Source organism: Pholcus phalangioides, unplaced genomic scaffold (assembly GCF_987345545.1).
Source record: "Pholcus phalangioides strain wild (caught in Gottingen) unplaced genomic scaffold, Ppha-v1.0 ptg000019l_1, whole genome shotgun sequence".
In the NCBI taxonomy this organism is placed as follows: Eukaryota; Metazoa; Arthropoda; class Arachnida; order Araneae; family Pholcidae; genus Pholcus; species Pholcus phalangioides.
This window is the reverse complement of record NW_028301612.1, coordinates 10,295,883-10,315,458: the sequence shown is the minus strand read 5'-3', so window position 1 is coordinate 10,315,458 and position 19,576 is coordinate 10,295,883. Positions and strand designations below refer to the sequence as shown.

Here is a 19,576-nt window from a genome sequence, read left to right as displayed (position 1 = left end):
GAAGGTGAAGTATATGAGCACAAAAAGCGATGACAATGACGTGTGATAGATTTGGCGTTACCCAGGGTGCACCACGAGGAGGCCTATCACATTACACCCCTGTATCAGTATGTTCGGCCACCAACACCACCACTAAGTTCAAGTTCTGCGAGTACGATCACGGCAGCACGTCGCGACGCTGAGGTCAACAATCAGAGAGAAGTAGTAAACATGGCCGCGAGCAGCGATGACGCAATAGAGGACCCGGATCCAGATAACCCTAATGAAACCGTCAAACGTTCATGTTTACATGAAATACGATGACAGCTACATGTGAAAATTATACAAAATATGTGCAAATAGTGTCGATGCGAAGCAACATATGCTGTTGTACATGAAATCCAAAAGTGTGCGATATATGATATACATAAAATGCAGTACAAGTATGCGAGCTGTATAACACTTTGCTGAAAGCAACGATGAAAATTCTAACATCAAGAAAAAACATGACATGTAACGGTGTATAACATCGGCATACAAATTGTCACCTGGTAGAAGACAAAGTTTTTGTACATTTCTCTTAAATGTCCCATTCTTGGACTTGATAGAGACAACTCTCACGATCCCGTCGGATCCTGGAAACAAGTCGATTACTCAACCAAGTCTCCACTGCAAGGGTGGTAGACGATCTTCTTTCACTCTTCCTTGCGTTTCAACCACTTTCTTCTCTGCTGTGGCTAGGTAAGATACTCAGCTCTCCTACGATTCCAGAAACGATTCATTCAACGGGATGGATAGGATGGACCATGAACTTTTAGTACACCGCCAATCTTTTACAAGGGGACACCAGTATCGATTGGTAAGGAACAATGCAAGGTTATGGTGTCGCAGTGAACTCTAATAGGGTTGTCAATAAATGGAATAGCTTACCCCCGGAGGCTGGAAGTGATTCGTCTCAGATGGTATTTCACGGCTTTCACTCTAGCATCCCAAATACCTCCCATGTGTGGAGATGCTGGAGGATTGAAATGCCAGTTTACTCCGAATGTGAGATGACTGGAAACACGTTAGTTATGAATGCGAGATGAAAAGAGACGAGCACACTCCCTTAGCACCTTGTCAGCTTTCACGAAGTTAGTTCCGCAGTCACTGTATATATCACTCGGCTTTCCTCTCCTGGAAATGAATCGTTTCAGAGTGGCGATGAATGCCTCTGTTGACAAGTCACTCACAACTTTACAATGCACAGCTTTGGTTGTGAAACATACGAAAAGTGCCAGGTATGCTTTGCACGGTTTTGCTCGAGATGCCTTCGACATCCTGATGGTGAAAGGTCCTGCATAATCGACAGTACAGTGAAGAAATGCTCGAGATGGTGTTACTCTTGCAGCCGATAGATCGCCCATGATTTGAGCTGTTGCGCCACGGTAGCGAACACAGGTTATGCATTTCCTCAAAAATTGCCCGATCACACTTCTTCCAGAAACAATCCAGAATTGCTGTTGGATGCAAGACTGGAGAAGTTGAGGTCCAGCATGCAAATGCATTGTATGATAATGCTGGATAATCAACTGAGTGAAATGATGCTCTTTTGGAAGAAGGATTGGATGTTGGTGACTTCCCAGCCAATGTGCATGTCGCACTTCCGCCCACCCTGATAATTCCATCATCGCCAATGAATGAATTCAACCGGATAATATTGCAGTTTGAAGGTAGAGTTCCTGATTTTTTCAACGAAGACAATTCTGATTTGAATTGTACTTCTTGAACTCTCCTGATCCATATACGCAATGCATGTTTCAGCTATTGAGTGGTAAGAAACCTTGTGTTCCTTTCAGGTGCAGCAAGTTTGCAGTTGTCTATGAATCTGAAGGCATATGCCGTGACTCGTTGAAGAGAAGTAGGTGAGGAAAACCTGTCGATAATTTCCATGTCATGTGCAATACCAACAAAAGAAGATTGGTTATTTTGAATTGAAAACAAATACATCATCCTTTGGCTTCCATAAAATGCCCAAAGTTTTGATGTCAGTCTCTATTTCGGACGTAGTACTTGTTGCACGAAAGTCATTCGGTACAGATACAAGAACGTAGTCTTCATTTGATGCCCATTTTTTTATGACGAATCCACCGTTTTAAAGAAGTTTAATGATTTTCTGCTGAATGTGAATAGTTTCCTCAACTGAATCTGCTCCAGTGAGCGAATTATCTACATAAAAATCCTGCTTGACTATAGCAGAAGCTCTGGAAAACTCATCTTTTTCATCCTCAGCCAACTGTCGCAGGCGCTTGGTAGCTAAGTAAGGTGCTGATTCAGTTCCGTATGTCACAGTCAGCAATTGATACTCCTTGATGAGTATGTCTGGCGATTTTCTCCATAAGATTGGTTGGTACTTCGTGTCGTCCGGATAAACAGGGATCTGACGATAAATTTTTACAATGTTTGCTGTCATGGCGACCTTGTGAGTTCGGAAGCGGGGAAGAAGTGTGGAAATATCGTCTTGCAGTGTTGGTCCAACCATCAGCTTGTCATTCAGTGACAAACCCCATGGTGATTTTACAGAAGCATCAAAAACCACTCGAAACTTGGCTTGATTCTCAGGCTTCATAACTGCGTGGTGAGGTAGGTAGTACTTATCTTGATTGTCATTTCAAGCTGTTTCATGTGTCTCAGAGTCTCATACTGTTGCATGAACTCACGATACATTCTCTGAGCTTCTGGCTGGTGTCTCCAACGCCTTTCATTCTGTAGAGGTCGTGTCTCAGCTACGTCTCTGGATGATGACAATTTTCCTTCGATGTTCTTGAAAGGAAGCCTGATGAGGAATCTTCCCGATGAATTACGTGTGTGAGTTGTGTCGAAATGTTCTTCACATGCTTGCTCTTCGGCTGTCAACAATGAAGTTTGTGGGACTTCTTCCAATTCCCAGAACTTATTGAGATCGAAGCTTGTACATTGTACGAGAAGTGTTGTTGAAACAGGTCTCGGTATGTCTGTGGTATGTATCTTCCCCGAGATGACCTAGTCGAACACTGTCTCGAGGGCGTGAAGTAAACCATCTCGAGATGCTACTCGCCCAGGAAACAACAGTTTTCCAAAAAATATGCACCCAATAGTACATCCACAGGACCAGTATGGAAGCAATGTTTATCTGCTAGTTTCAAGTTTTTGAACTGTGTTAACTCCTCTGAAGAAATGGTTGTTTGCGGCAAATTACAGGTTATTTTGGGCAACACAAAAACATTAATCAGTTCAGTCGATTCGTTGTCACATGAAGATGTGTTCAGATGAACCAGCCCTCTTACCTTGCCAAGCTTGGTTGACGATAATCCAGAGATATTCAAGTTGCAATTATGTCGTCGGAGACCAAGTGTTTGAACGCATGCCTCCCGGATGAAACTTGATTGGCTTCTGGAGTCGAGAAGTGCCCTGAATGTGTGAGCTTGATCCATTTTATCGAAACATTTGACGATGGCGGTCGGTAAGATGACACAAATGGAAGTCGATGTCTTCATTGTACGCGACAACTGTGACGAAAAGACCAAGTTGTTTTGACAGTCGTTGTGGTATCAACATCCGCTTCATGCAGTAGTGTATTGTGTGAATCGTTGCATTTTTTGCAGTGTCCTGCAGAGCAACTCCGAACCATATGTGATGATCCCAAGCAATTGAAACAAAGTCGGTGCTTTTCGACTGTTGCTCTTCTAGCTGAAACACTCTACTCTGGTCGAGGAATTTCGAACACCTGAAGATGGGATGGTTTCCTTTGCAAACCACACATGTGCTAGAAACACCATGATTTATTATCAACACTGATTTTCGTGATTCGAATGAATTCGTCGGGTGACCTTGCGTCTTCGACTTGGCTGAACTTGATGATTTACTTGCTTGTGCTGACAGCTGCAAGAGCGCGAGCTCGATTGTCGATGAATTTCCGCCATTCACTGAAAGTGAGAAGTTTCTTATCCCACTGCGAATGAAGAGGCCATCGACGCAAAGATTCCGGATCCAGCTTCTTGGACAGGAAGTAGATCAGGATACTGTCCCATAGTTGCACCGGTTGCTGGAGCGATTGTAGAGCTCCCAGGCACTGATTCGTGGTATCTAGAAGCCGATGTAGGCATAGTGCTGACTCATGTGTGATGCTTGGTAGTGAAAACAGCTTGTCCAAATTTGCCTGAACAATCTCAGTTACGTTGTTAAACCGATCGTACAAAAGTGCCCATGCTTTACCGTAATTGCTCCCTGTGAGCGGGATCGCGTGAATTACTTGAGCGGCGTTTTCCTTGACACATAGTTTCAAATATTGTAACTTTTGAATGTCACTTAGACCTTTATTTTGATCAATGGTCGTTGTAAACATATCGCGAAATGGCAACCAATCGTTAAGTTCACCACTGAACGAAGGCAATTCGTTCGGTAAGCACACGGAACTAGCTTCTGAATTTACAGTAATTGATTGTTTTGTCTATTCCGATGCCTGGGCCATACTGAAACGAAGATCGTCGATCCGCTTGCCAAATCGCCGAATTCCGGTTCGTGGGCTACCAGAATGTTCATCCGTTGACATGATGACGATTTCATCGTGCAAGGCGTTGAGCTCCGTCCACAGTTTTCTGGCTTGATCTTGATAGATTTCAAGCTCATGCCGTGGGAGATCATCCAGTTTTACATTATTTTCAAGAAAAACTAGATATATAATTCTAAGGTTATGGACGGAAAGTGTTGAGGTATAGTATATCTGCGTTTTTTGATTTTTTTTTTTATGACGATTTCACCATTTGTAATCCTAGAGGTCATGAAATGCAAAAAAATTCAGCTATATTAAATAATAATGTCGAATCAATTTTTAAATTACGACCATAGGCGGAGATAGACTTGGAATTCTGGGGGCACGATGATGATGATGCCATTTCATATATGCATATATATACATTAGATCAGTCAACTTCACCTTTGACACTGGGCCCCCACGTATCTCCACCCATGATCACGATGCTTGAATGATGAATAGGTTTCCTTTGTAATTCGATGGTAACGCCGCTTGAAAAGCTTTCTTTGGTGATGCGTTAATTCTCACATAATTGACAGCTAATTTAGCAGCGAAAATTGTGGAAAAGCGACGTAATCAGCAGTAGAGGAAGGGGGAAGCCACGTCCATCAATCTGCAAGTTTTCCCTTCCGCTTCTCAGATGGCGCTGCTATCAATTTCGTGGCCATTCTTTAACACTGAGTGAATACCATCGAGCTTATATTACTCGATGTACCAGTAATATAAGCTCGATGGTGAAATACGCTTACATTTCAAGCGGCTTTGGTGGCTGAGATGATACTGAATTGCGCGCGCAGCCACCCAAGGCACAACGGCCGCTCAAAGCTGTCCCAGAGCTGCTCTGCGCATCTGGGGCTGATACTCGAGATACCAATTAATGCCACTCAATTATTCAACCCTAGTCCTCAGGTCGGAGTAAAAGATTATTTATTTACAGCCTTAACAAATAATGTATATAAGAGGATGTTTTTAAATTACATACTTATAAATCAGTACATATGTTTTATGGTACTACTCCTTGAGCGAGAGAGGAATGGGGAAAAGCAATAGGTCAAGCCTTACCCCAGGCTTTCGTCATCTTCCGCTCCTTCCACTTTTACCCCAAAACCGGACAACCACCTCTCATCAAGACCCAGTTCGTTCTGTCCCTTTCAACCCCCTTCTCTCGTCCAATTTCCTCCTGTTTCCCTCTCCTAAACGTCACACCTCCTCCCCTTTGGGTCCCAGACTAGAATCCCTTACTGGAATCTCGCTGCTGCCCCGATGTCTACATAACATTGATAAAATCCATCTGCCACTCCTTCTCAAGGCACCACTGCCCAAAGGGCAGGGTCAATTCTGAGAATCTGCAAAAGGCGTTGGAGGTAACACCTGTGCATACACGATACCTGAATAAAAGTCCAACCCAGTTTCCAGACTGTCTGGCGTCGTAAACAAAATTATATTCTAAAAGGCTTCATTAAAATTTAACTACAAATTAATGTAACAAGTTAGCGAGTAGCTTGTTACAAAGCGGAAATGATGTAATAATCAATTTTTCACGTTAGTAGTGAAAACCAATGATGAAGGAGATGTAGATCTGAAAATTTAAATATTATTTTGATCTGGCGCTCTGTGTATCACTTGTTCACGGTCGCCAACAGTATGCTGCTGCGATCTAGTGGCCTCAATAGACACATTGCGTCATCGCTGACTTCGGAACTCAAAGAGAGGGCTAGAAGCAAGGGAAAAAAAGAAAATAACGCACCACCAAAAAAAAGCCCAAGAGCGTAAGAAAAGGAAAAAAGCAGAGATTTAGATATAAAAGTCGATAAGGGGGTCATTCAAGTATTACGTCAGCATCGGGGGGGGGGGGAAGCGGTTTAGAATTTGCTGACTTTTGATGACGGGGGGGGGGGTTGAAGGTTGTAAAGGCGACGGCAATGAGAAGATGTAAATTTCATTTTTAAAGCATGAACATTTATTTACACACACACGGACAAGTTATACGCGACATCCATACTCTATGACGAAATACAATCAACTGATTAAAACGTTCGAAAAACTCTCTGGCGATCCGTTGCTAGGTTACCATCCATCGCAAGGCGAAAAACGCTACAACGAGAAAACGTGACATCGTGACGTCACAGAGCATCGTTTATGATCGGTCACTACATCACCACCAGTAAAGGCGACGGCAATGAGAAGATGTAAATTTCGTTTTTAAAGACATGAACATTTATTTACACACACACGGACAAGTTATACGCGACATCCATACTCTATCACGAAATACAATCAACTGATTAAAACGTTGGAAAAACTCTCTGGCGATCCGTTGCTAGGTTACCATCCATCGCAAGGCGAAAAACGCTACAACGAGAAAACGTGACATCGTGACATCACAGAGCATCGTTTATGATCGGTCACTACACACTCCCCCCCTAGTGTCAACGAAATTTGTGGTTGAATACGGCATCTCAGGGCAGTTTTCAGCGATCGGTGTTGTCTCTCGATCAGCCCATTTGCTTGTGGATGATAAGCAGTCGTTTTATGATGTTGGAATCCTAGATATCTGCTCAAGCTTTGGAAAAGCTGGCTCTCGAACTGTCTGCCCTGGTCAGTGGTGATCCTGTGCGGTATGCCGAATCTTGAAAACCAAGTGGCAATTAATGTTTTGGCGACTGTTTCGGCAGTTTGGTCTGGCATTGGAGAGGCTTCGATCCACCTGGAGAATCTGTCTATCATCGTTAGGAGGTACCGAGAACCTTGGCATAATGGTAATGGACCAACTATGTCAAGATTGATATGCTGAAATCGGTTGTTAGGTACCTTGAATTCAGCCAGCGCGGATCGAGTGTGTCGGTGAACTTTAGAGCGTTGGCATGGAATACATGCTCTAGTCCACTCACGACAGTCAGATCTAATTGAAGGCCAAACAAATCTGTCACTCAGCAGTTTTGATGTTGCTCGCATGCCAGGATGTGATAAGCAATGCAATGAATCAAACGCTCGTCGTCGTTGAGAAATTGGTACAAAAGGCCTTATTTTGCCGTTTGACACATCACACCAAATTTCGGCTGTTGCGTCAGGAAGGCTGAGTTTTTTCAGTTGTAAAGATGATTCACTAGAATTTAAGATGGTTTTGAGATCGTTGTCATTCTCTTGGTCAGCTGCGAGTTGCACATAATCTAAAGGTGTGGGTACAGAAATGGTCGATATTCTAGAAAGAGTATCAGCTGGAATATTTTTGACACCTTTTATATGGAGAATTTCTGTTGTGAATTGGCTGATAAAGTTCAACTGTCGTAGCTGGCGTGGTGAACACTTTTCTGGTTTCTGCCTGAACGCATACACCAACGGGTTATGGTCACTACAAATACAGAATTGTCTTGCTTCTAGCATATACCTGAAGTGCTTGACAGCAGAATAAGCTGCAAGTAATTCTCTATCGTAAGCAGAATAACTTCTTTGTGCGCTTGAAAGCTTCTTCGAGAAGAATGCGAGTGGTTGTAGCTGATTATCGTTAGATACTTGATGCAAGGCGGCACCTATAGCAAAATCACTGGCATCCACATGTAAAACTAATGGTGATGATGCTGAGGGATGGTGCAAAAGAGTGGCATTAGCGAGCTGAGCTTTGCATTTTTCGAATGCTTGTCTGGTCTCAAGAGTCCAAGGAACTGATGTCTTGTCATTCTTCTTGGTGCTGGACAAGAAGGAATGAAGTGGTGCTTGCACAGCTGCTGTAGATGGTAGAAATCGCCTGTAAAAGTTCAAAGTTCCTAGAAATCTTCGAAGCTGCTTGATGTTTTCTGGAAGAGGAAATTCTTGGATTGCACGAACTCTGTCCGGGAGAGGCTTCGAGCCGTGTTCATTGACCAAATAGCCCAGGAAGGAAATTTCCGGTACATTGAACACGCATTTAGATGTGTTGATTGTCAGTCCGTACTTATCGAGTCTTTCAAACACTTCTCTAAAGTGCTTGTGATGTTGCTCTGCGTCATGGCTGGCGATGAGCACGTCATCAAGATACGAGAAACAGAAGTCGAGATTGCGTAGCACCTCGTGGATGAAGCGTTGGAACGTTTGTGCAGCGTTTGAGAGTCCGAACGGCATGACTACGAATTCAAACAAACCAAAGGGAGTTATGATTGCTGTCTTGGGAATGTCATCGGGATTTACAGGAATATGATGGAATGCTTTGACCAGATCTATTTTAGAGAAAACTTTACATCCATGCAGATTCTGCGCAAAGTCCTGTATATGTGGCACTGGGTAGTTATCCGGCACAGTAATTCGATTCAGACTTCGATAATCACCAGTTGGTCTCCACTCATTAGGTCCTTTTGAAACCATGTGCAACGGGGAAGCCCAGTTTGATTTCGATGGACGACATATACCTTGATCCAACATCATCTGGAATTCGGTCTTGGCAATCTTGAGTTGAGCTGGGTGCAATCTGCGTGGCTTTGCGAAAACAGGAGGACCTTTAGTTTCTATGTAGTGCAAGGTATTATGGGAAGCTTTCCTCGAAAACGGACGAGGTCTCGTTAATTCGGGAAATTCCTTCAAAATTTCAGTTATAGCACTGTTTCCTGAGATTGTTTTAATCGTTGTCGAAGGTCCATTGTAAGTAAAACCTTTACATGTGAGAGAAGTGAGTGGATCTATAAGTCGCTTGTTTTTGATATCGATGATGAGTCCGTAGTGAGCAAGGAAATCCGATCCGATAATTGGTCTCTCAACGTCAGCGAGGGTGAAATGCCATTTGTAATTCCGCCGTAAGTTCAAGTCCAATTCCAAGAGTTTCAAACCGTAGGTAGATATACGGGAACTATTTGCAGCGAAAAGCTCAAAAGTTGTCGGTTTGCCGTTGCCTTTGTAAGGTAAAATTGATATATCAGCTCCAGAGTCAATTAAAAACTTCATGCCGCTTTTCCTTTCCATAATGAACAAACGGCTATGGTGAAGACTGCTATCGCCGCCACCGCATGCCGTTACTGCGGGGGGCTTGGACCGTTTCCCTGAATATTCTGAGCGTTGTAAGCGCAGGGGTACTTGCATCTGGAAGCTTTATCTCCGAACCTGCTATGATAATAACACACTTTAGGGTTTTCATCGGAGTCTCGATATCGCGAGCGATTCCTAGAACCAGAATAACGTCGGTCTCGACTGGAGTTTCGATAGCGGTTCCGGCTATTCCTCGGGTATTTGCCCAACTGCTCAACTCTTTTAGTCAGCTCCGAGATTTGCAGTTTAAGGTCTCTTATTTCCGAGCAAGACGAAGCTTCTGCTACATGACCGTAATTGGCTCAGCTACTCGATCAGCTAACTCGGCTAGCTTGTCCAATTCTTCGCTGCTGGCAGCTAACACTGTTTGTATACTCTTTGGTAGCCGTTGAAGCCACAAATTTTTGAGGAAAGTCTCATCGCTAATTCGCCCTGTCGAAAGCTCGCGCATTTTACGTAGCAACGTACTAGGCTTCTGATCACCTAAGGATAGGTCTTCTAACAATATCTTGACCTCTTTCGCGGCTGAATGTTTATATACAGCGAGAAGTCTCTCCTTGAGTTTCGAGAACGGATCCGATGCGGGAGGATCGAAAACAATGTCACTTACCGTTGACAAGATCTCCACATCTAGGCAGTTGACTAGGTAGTTATACTTGGTTCCTTCGGCAGTAACATGGTTGATCTTGAAGGCAGCGTCGAGCTGGACGAAAAAAAGTTTGATCCTGTCCTTCGAGAATGTCGGCAGTTTCGCGTGGACAGCTTGAATTCGAAGATTGCTCTCTTGCTGTTCAGCCATGGCGATAAGTTCTTGGCAGGTTCGGGATCACGTCCGGGTCACCAGTAAAGGCGACGGCAATGAGAAGATGTAAATTTCATTTTTAAAGCATGAACATTTATTTACACACACACGGACAAGTTATACGCGACATCCATACTCTATGACGAAATACAATCAACTGATTAAAACGTTCGAAAAACTCTCTGGCGATCCGTTGCTAGGTTACCATCCATCGCAAGGCGAAAAACGCTACAACGAGAAAACGTGACATCGTGACGTCACAGAGCATCGTTTATGATCGGTCACTACAGTTGTAACGTCATCAACCCCCCTTTCTGAAGATATGGAATATTCTAAGCTGCTGACGAATTTTTTCTGACAAGGGGGCGAGGGGGTCAGTGTTTTGCTGACTTTTAATTTTTTTACTTTTAAACCGTATACCACCCAAGCTCTGTCGACATTCGTCAATTTCAGCCCTTGTTAAGGGGCTGGGTAGTGTCGGGGAACTTTAGTTTTCATGTACACAAGAATACATCCGTAAAAAAGTTTTAAAAACTTAAAGAAGAACGAAAAAAGAACAGACAAAAGAAAATCCTAGAGATTAATTACAATACAGTCAAACCTCGTTAGTGCGTCACCCGGTTAACACGTCACTCCGCTTATCAGGTCATATTTTTGCTCTCCCAAGAGTGATTCATTAACGAGGTTTGACTGTATATACAAATCATGATGACAGATAAATGAAAGAAAGAGGGGGAAGGAGGCAACTGTTCAGTGTGAATGCCGCTATGGTGATCGAGTGGTCATAGTGACGGACTCGCATCGCGAGGACCCGGGTTCGAAGCCCACCGTCGCCATAGTGGTGGTCGGCTGAAGTTGGTTTTCAGAGGTTCCCAACTTCAACGCGCGAATGCGACCCGATCTCCCGTTAAAAAGTCTCGCCACAGAGAGCAACAGAGCTACAAACAGCACAAATGTAATTCAATCCCAACACATCACTCACTTCCTTTCTGAAATATAGATGGCAGCACTGAAAAATCAAACACGACACTACATACGCATTCAGACTGTTAGGTACACATCTCTCCAAGACCGTCCATCCCTTTGGGAAAGAGCGCAAACCATCCCAAGATGGTCTCTCTGAGCGGTCATGTCTGTCTGTCTGTACAGTGTGAACGTTAGCCGAGTACTTGCTTGAGTCCAGGTTGTTCAGGGGAATCTGTTGTCAGACCTAGTCTGACGAGTCTTTGACGTATCGCGGATGTTTTTCTGCCAGCCTGACCGAGCGTCTTGGCTCCATATCGATGGTGCTGGGCCTCTCCTCATCCAAGTCCGGTCCGATCATCTTAGCCTTGTCCGGGTTTTCTTGTAGAAATCTGACAAGACTGATCAGTTTTCTTGTCGGCTCCAGTCTTTTTAAGGCATTGACCATGCATGTTGCTTCCATGGCTTCCGACGGAGCTCTTGGATGGAACTCTATTGACTTTTACTGACGGGGGGGGGGGGCGGTCAAAATGGCTAAAAATCTGCTGATGTAATACTTGAATGGCCCCTAAGAGCTACTCAGAAAAGGAGAAAAAGAGTATTCTCCGACGATTCCCGCCTCCTCACATTGCTCTTCTGCACGAAGGGGGGGGGGGGGGGAAGAATAAGAGAAACTAAAATTTCTCTAAAAAATAATCCCTTCATTAGATTGGCGGTCCAAATTAATGTATATAACCTTAATAATTAATGGTGAAGGCTTTAAATTTTCTTTCATGTGTAATTTGTAAATAATTGTAGATTAATAACTTCAGTGTAGCCCACATAATATGATGCAATGGTGCCACTGCACCGTTGGCCATGACCCCCACAAGGGGGGGAGGGTTGACAGGGCTGTAGCTCTGAGGCCCTAGAAGGTGCACTGCTCTAGAAGGTGTTGCTATGGGTCGCTACCGCAGCGGATTCTGGGACTCCCAATTGATCAGTCACCTCAATGTCGGCGGTATGATAAAGGTGGTTGATATTCCCCCCCCCCCCAAGCAAATTGGTCCTATTATTGATCCTTTATTTAAGGATTAAGGTAAAGGTATCGAAAAGAAGAATGGATATAGAAAAGGGGATTTTTAAGCGCATCAGTTCTTGAATGAAACTGTTGAAATTTTATTTCAGTAATCATTTTTTTAAGGTAAAGAATAATATTAAAAATAGCAAATTTGTCATGAAAAGAACTATACATTTTATTCATTACTACATGTTTTCAAAGTGTGATGACAGTTTTTAACTAGAAACTCATAAACTAAAACGAAATAATGTTAATTTTTTTTTTTTACGAAACTAAAGGCCAGGAAGAAGTCTGTTAACACATGGAGACTGGACATCAGACACATGGGGACCGGCACCGAGACGGTGGCACGCAATCACTTCTGGATGGATGGGCGCACGGTTTTCTTCTTCTTCTTTCTTCCAATCATGAAGAAATGTCCGCTGTCGCTAGCCGGCGGGGCGAGCTTGCGCTGCGCTCTTCTCCAGGTTTCTGCAGATCGCTGCATGGCGGTGAACGCGGTTAGAGCAGTTGCGGTGTTCTGTGCCCTCTCCGTAATCTGCGCAATGAGCGCACTTCGGATCTTCTTCATCTCTCTCTGTCCAAGGGAAGAAACCGGCATTCGACACCTTTCGTCTTTCTAGTCAATTGGAGGCCGACGTGACGACACAGGAGCACGGTTGTACGTTTTGGCTTAATCTTCACTGCCGATTGTTCACAAACGCAGTACTGCCGATTAACATCATCTGGATGACATCATCCGGTCCCAAGCGGTAGTCTTTCGCAGATTTTTTCATTTGCGCTGCTTAATTTCAGTACGACACTTCAAAAATTTTTTTGCTCAATTTAGAATGCGTTCTTTTGGTGAGATGGTTTGTATCCGTAGTTAAAGTTGTTCTAAATGACGATTTTTTTTCCTTCCTTAAAAAATTAACATCTCAAATAATAAATATCTTCACAACATCCAGTCTTCTGTATATCTTGTATAAATGACGATTGTTCTAAAGCGGTGATTCTCGAGATTCAACTTGAATCATCTTTACTCGCGACTTTTTTGTCTTTTCGATAGCTATTGCTGCAAATACTAGCCGATAGAATTGGTTGTAAATAAGTTGAAAATGTGATAAAGCTTCCGCTCTATGAATTAATGAAGGAATCGGACATCAAAATACGTATATATATGTATATAAGGTAAATATAACAACTCTATGCATATTTTGATGCTTGATTAACGCTTTAAAACACAAACTAATAGTTATTACTTAGTGTTTAATTGATCACTCTTTTGTACCCTCTTGACATTCTCAAAGATACGTTCATAAAGAGAAGAGAAATCATCAAATTCCATTGAAAATTGAAAAAAAAAACGTAACATTTCAAACACATTGAGAAGCTTTCTTTCTTTCAAACCGAGCACAACTCAGGTCCATCACCATTTATGAGCGATTTACTACCTAGTGAGTTGTGCCGGAGGTGTAACTGTGTGTGTAACTAACAGTCTGAGCGCATATGTAGTGTTGTGTTTGATTTTTCAGTGCTGCCATCTATATTTCAGAAGAGAAGTGAGTGCTGTGATATGATTGAATTGCATTTGTGCTGTTTGTAGGTCTGTTTCACTCTGTGGAGAGACTTTTTAACGGGAGATCGGCTCGCATTCGCGCCTTGAAACTGGGAACCACAGAAAACCCACTTCAGCCGACCACCAGTATGGTGAAGGTGGGGTTTGAACCCGAGTCCTCGCGATGCGAGTCCGTCACTATAACCACTTGACCACCTTTAGCGGCACATAGAGAAGCTATTGTTCTCTCCCTCTCGTGATCTTCTTTATACACCGAAGTGACCATAAATGAAATTTTTGAAGCAAACATATTTAGGGCCGTTCAAGTATTACGTAAACAAATTTTTTGCCATTTTTGACCTTCTCCTCCCTTCCCCTGTCAGCAAAAGTCAGCAAAACACTGACCCCCCCCCCCCCCTTGTCAGCAAAATTTCGTCAGCAGCTCTGCCCCTCTGAATCCTAACGAATATTGGTGGGATCAAAGACGTACACGGGGGGGGGGGGGGTATAGGGGGCTCGTGCCCCCTCCCACGATCAAAAATTTATTTTCTTAATGCAAAAAAAAAAATTTTTTTAATTGAAATTTCGGAAGAGAGAGAGAGAAAATATCTTTATGTTATTATAATCAATTTCTGTTCATTTCAATGCTATTTAAAGGGTAAGAACTCAAAATTTCTCTTTAATAAATTCATTGCGACCCGCACTCTAAGACATATAATGATAAATCGCATAAAGGCCCTTGGCCCGCGGACCAAATATGGCCCTAGGCCATATGCGGCCTGCACTCCTCAAACCTAATTTTGTAAAAATGAAGTAAGCGGCACATTTACAGATCGCTTAAATGTCCCGTGGTACCATTCCAGAGTATTAAGCGGCCCGTGTCACATTCGCAGATCACTTAAATGACCCGGGACACAGTTCCAGAACACTTAAGCGATCCGTGACACATTTAGAGATCCCATGAGCGACATGTGGTGTAGTTTTAAAGCACTTAAGTGGCCCACGGCATATAATTACGGATCACTTCAGTGATGATTGGCACAGTTCCAGAGAACTTAAGCGGCCCAGATGACTTGGATCCGCGAAAATTTAGAGGTCACTAAAGTGGCTCTGTAGGGCACTTATAATAACATCAACATTACAAATGCATAATACATCAATACGGGGAATATTACTTCTAGTGCCCACAAATTATCGAAAGCTTTTTCTCGTTTTTGGTGCAGCGAGTAAGATGCCATTAAAAATATTTCATATTTTCATAAAGGGTGGTTGATGACGTAAGCATTATTCAAACTCCCCCCCCCCTCCCATCGACGCTGATGTAATACTTGAATGGCCCCTTACCTGCTCACATTGAAACACATTTTCAACGCGACATACATTCAGTGTGAACAACCAATCTGTTAATAATAGCAATAAATTTTTGCTTGGTTATGGGAAATCGTAAATAACCAAGTCCTCATTACTTTATTGGTAGAAATTTCCAAAGTAACAAGGTTTACGGGGGCTGTATCACTAGTGTGAGTGCTGACACTTAAATTCAAGTAGTGACTTGTCCATAGATAGCGTAAATCTGACTCACAAAAAATACTTAAACTCCAGATAACAGCTAATTACTGTATAAAGTTTATTAATTTGAAGAAACACACAGTACGTTACACATATACGAAACGAGAATACCCGGACACAGATAATGACGACTTGACTCTGCAAGAAATGAAAGTCTCTCTTAAAACAGCGTAAGAGAAGTCAAGAAAAGGCGCGCTCACGAAAACGACGTGTTGGCAGATTTATATAATATAGGAATGCCAACACCTACGCACTTTTGCGGACAGCACCACCACAAGTGTTTCGACTTCCAATGTATTCCCCCCCAACAGGTCGATTGAGCACAGTCACGACCACCTAGATAACCTCCTATATAACTAGGTTATATAGGAGGTCGTGGCCCAGTCTGCTTTTAATCCTTGTGGGTGACGGGAAGGGGGGGGGAATACCAACTGCTGAGTGACGTGTCACTCTATAGAGACGAGATTGTTGCATATAAACATTAAGCAGTTTTTGCCACAAAAAAATATGGTAAATAAAAATAGTGTCGACGACTCTTGCATTTTAGAGGTAATTTTAACTATCACGACTTCTATATGAAATGTCCTGCTTTTTTTAATGAAGTTGCTTGAATTTTTATTAATTATTGAAATCAAGGATTAAGATCACTTATATAACTTATATAAATTACATTATATATAGTAATAATAACTCTATAATCATCAAAATTCCGTGAATCTCCATTGTGATTTGCAATAGTGCTTCGTTTTGCGCTGTTTGGGATATCTTTAGTGATTTCAGTGATTATATAGACGCAACTTTGTTAAACTTTGACAACGTTTTTGGTGATAATTGGCGATGTCCCGTATTTTCCCGTAGGGGATCCCGATGTACTGTAATTCTTTTTCGAGTAGCTGGTCAGTCGTAGTTTATGTAGCGTACTGTGTGTATAATACTTTTCTAACAAAATACATTTCGGAGGCCGGATGGAAGCCCTTCGCTGTGTGCATTTGGTCTGCGGGTCGGAAGTTGTACATCCCTGGTGTAGATGATTTTTAAATTAATTGTATAAGAATTCATATTGATAGAAGAGAGAAGACATTTGGAAGTTCTTCATGTGATATAAAATTTCTCTGATGAAATATGATCACATCTTCAACATTCAGGTCGGGTTTCAATAAAATCAGGCTGAAACTTATGTTAAAACTTATATTAACCTATAATAGTATATAAAGATTGAATATTCACTGAGGAAAGCGTTTGTCATACAGGATTCAGGTTTTAGTCAGGGATGGACAATTTATAGGCGCCAGGTCACCATGGCAACTAGAAAATCGGTATTGATGCCTAAAATTTTATATGCATCATTGCTAAACTGAAGTGTAACTATCACACAAAATTTTTTGATTTCGTAATAATGTGTCTTTCAACATGGGAAAAGGGTCATAAAGTCTGGGAAAAGTAAAAAAAAAACCTTATTTAGGACTAGTTTTTCTTGGGGAAAAACATGCTTGGCTCCAAAGAAATTAGGTTGGTGCCTAATTTTTTTCTAGATTTGTGTGTGTCCAGCCCTGGTTCTGAGCTGTCTGCAGCTTTTACTATCAGGGAAGCTATGGGACTAATTTTTTAACGCGATCCTCACGTATTCCCATAAGATCTTTGACCTTTGAAAACCAAACACACCCCGCTTCCCATCGCATTGAGATATCGAAGCGTTCCTGGAGGATGGGTGTGTTGGAAATTTTATTAAACATCTTCAGAATAATAAATAAAAATATTACACATAGATTGCACATGTAAATTCACATATAATCAATGTTCGTCAATGGACGTATCATAATATACGGAGGAAGAAATTAAAGAACTCCGAAAGGTATAACCGCCAGATCACGCGCATCTTATAATAAAGTTGATTTGAATAATCGTAGTATCGCCAAGACTGATTATGATTAATTGTCTCTGGAATATAATCTCAATTTACAAGCAGGGCCGTCTTAAGAGCATCATGGGCCCCCGGGCCATCTGGTTTTTCTAAGGCCCTACCAGGAAAATTCTTGAAAACTTCAATTAGTTCTCATTTTTGTGAGGCCCCGGGCCATGCCCGGGTGGACCCATGCGTTAAAACGGCAGTGTTTACAAGTTGATTTGACATTCGTCAGTACGAAATGTGGATAGGCACAACGTCGCTTGGCTCTCAGTAGATGAGTTTCAGTGACGAGGCCGCAGATCGTATATTCTAGTAGGGTCCGATAAGATCTGTATACGGAATTCGTTAGTGTTAGTAGACACCCATGACCAAACCGGGATTCGAACCCCGACCTGCACAGTCAGGAGGTGGCTCCTTAACCACTCTACAGCCAGATGGTGAACTTTGGGAACATCTTAATGAAGAGAGAGGAAAAAAAATTGAAATGAGCACAGTTGCCATCGAAAAAGGTCACACACACACTTTTTTGAGTTTTTATTTTCTTGCTGTAAGAGTTTAATTATGTGGGCTACAAACTTTAATTTCCCAGTCTATTGGCAATTAATTCTTCTCTGCTCCGTGTATAAAGTACTGAAGGAATGTTGGATAGGTTTTTTTAATTTCATAGCTTTCTCTTTTTTATACAGCTTCGAGTATTATTTCCTCTTCATTTTTTTCAAGAGTAAAGCTGATGGACACGCACCCGTAATATATCTTAAATGCAAGAATTAATCACTGTACGTACAACTTTGAATAATTAGAGCCGTGGTGCTCATTGGGAACAGTTCTGCCCGACGAAAAGAGCGAGAAAAATAAATAAAAAATTAAATGAAAATGCGATTGACTATTAAAAAAATGTTTGGAGGATCAGTGATGAAAATGTCTCGAAGTTCAAAATAAGCTTTCCAAATAGATGGAACATGGTGCAAATGTCAAGCATAAATATCAAATTAGAATAAGCAAAATGACACTTGAATTTGCCTACCTCTTAACATGGTTAAATTAGTTGTTCTCACTCTGAATTTGGATCAAACTCCTCTGCTGACTTTATTTATCAACGGATGAAGACGTGTACCTTAAAACTTTCTTCGGATTTTTGATTGAAAATGTAATTTTTTTGTGAAATTTTCTGAAAATTATCTCTATGTAGGTATTTTCTGTAAACAAAAACTTTACAATAAATGAAAATTTTTTTTGTTCTAAACGTGATAGTTTATGAACAATAATTTCATTGAATAATGATACAATTTTTATACAAGTGTTCAAATATGACTACGGCTACACATTTCAGTATCGGGAAATGGCGATTTGAAAATTTCAGTTGATAAAAATACTGCATAGATAAAACAAAAGAGAAATTAATGCTCAATTAATGTAATGAATAAAATTATCACTTTTTGTGTTTGTAATGAAAAGCTGCACCTATATATAAGAATTGCTTCCTTGATATTTCTTTTCGGTCATAGTATTGTTTGAGAAGATTTTTGATAAATACTTTCGATTTCTTATATATTTTTGATTAAACCTTTTGCTAATTTGCCAAGGGCGTAGAAAGGAATTTTGTTCACTTTCATTCGGAGGGAGACCAAAGTGATAGAACAATAGATTTGGCCATCTTTTTCCCTTTTTTCGGTCATTTTCTCAAATTTCGGAGGACCAGACCACTAAGTCCCCCCCCCCCCCGCGCTATGCCCTTGTAATTTGCCCACCGTTTTTCAAAATATGGATTTCTATATGATGAATATCTGTAATAATCTTAGGAAAACAGTATATTTGGATTGAGATTTAAAAAAAAAAAAAAACTCATTATATACCGTGAATGGCAACGATTCGTTTCATTGGTGGTGCGTTCTGAAGTCGCATGGGGAGTCGCCCATAATGCCAGTGGAAATTTAGAGTTCTCTGCATGTAATCGTCCGCCGTATAGTCTGCAAATATCACAATATTTTTTTCCTGTGGGTTGGTCCAACATAAGATCTTCTGCAAAAGCGTCAGAAACATCTTTCGAAAAAAGCAAGCCGCAGCACAAGTGAAGCCACTGAGACTTCTCAGAATTACCATCTTTTATAATCCGCACTGAGACCACATTTTTGAATTTTTCGGTACCACTCTTGGGTGAGATGAAACCTCCAACTAGTGATGCTACAGTTGGACCATATTTCCCTCGCAGCTCTGTG

The 19,576-nt window shown here is 41.7% G+C and overlaps 3 protein-coding genes across 3 annotated transcripts; all 3 read right to left on the bottom strand.

Annotated features, from left to right (window-relative positions):
* Positions 1 to 1,046: 1,046 nt before the first annotated feature.
* Positions 1,047 to 1,526, bottom strand: LOC149071220 (uncharacterized). Its single transcript, XM_089248104.1, has one exon. It carries the CDS (start codon positions 1,524 to 1,526, stop codon positions 1,047 to 1,049), a length of 480 nt encoding a protein of 159 aa, XP_089104230.1.
* A 587-nt stretch (positions 1,527 to 2,113) lies between these two features.
* Positions 2,114 to 2,587, bottom strand: LOC149071219 (uncharacterized). The gene has a single exon (XM_089248102.1). The coding sequence runs from the start codon at positions 2,585 to 2,587 to the stop codon at positions 2,114 to 2,116; it is 474 nt and encodes a 157-aa protein (XP_089104228.1).
* Positions 2,588 to 9,806: 7,219 nt separating this feature from the next.
* On the bottom strand, positions 9,807 to 10,322 carry LOC149071218 (uncharacterized). The gene has a single exon (XM_089248101.1). It carries the CDS (start codon positions 10,320 to 10,322, stop codon positions 9,807 to 9,809), a length of 516 nt encoding a protein of 171 aa, XP_089104227.1.
* Positions 10,323 to 19,576: the final 9,254 nt, after the last annotated feature.

Coding starts and splice junctions, on each gene's coding strand:
- LOC149071220 (XM_089248104.1), bottom strand. CDS start 1,526: ATGCATTTGCATGCTGGACCTCAACTTCTCCAGTCTTGCATCCAACAG.
- LOC149071219 (XM_089248102.1), bottom strand. CDS start 2,587: ATGAAGCCTGAGAATCAAGCCAAGTTTCGAGTGGTTTTTGATGCTTCT.
- LOC149071218 (XM_089248101.1), bottom strand. CDS start 10,322: ATGGCTGAACAGCAAGAGAGCAATCTTCGAATTCAAGCTGTCCACGCG.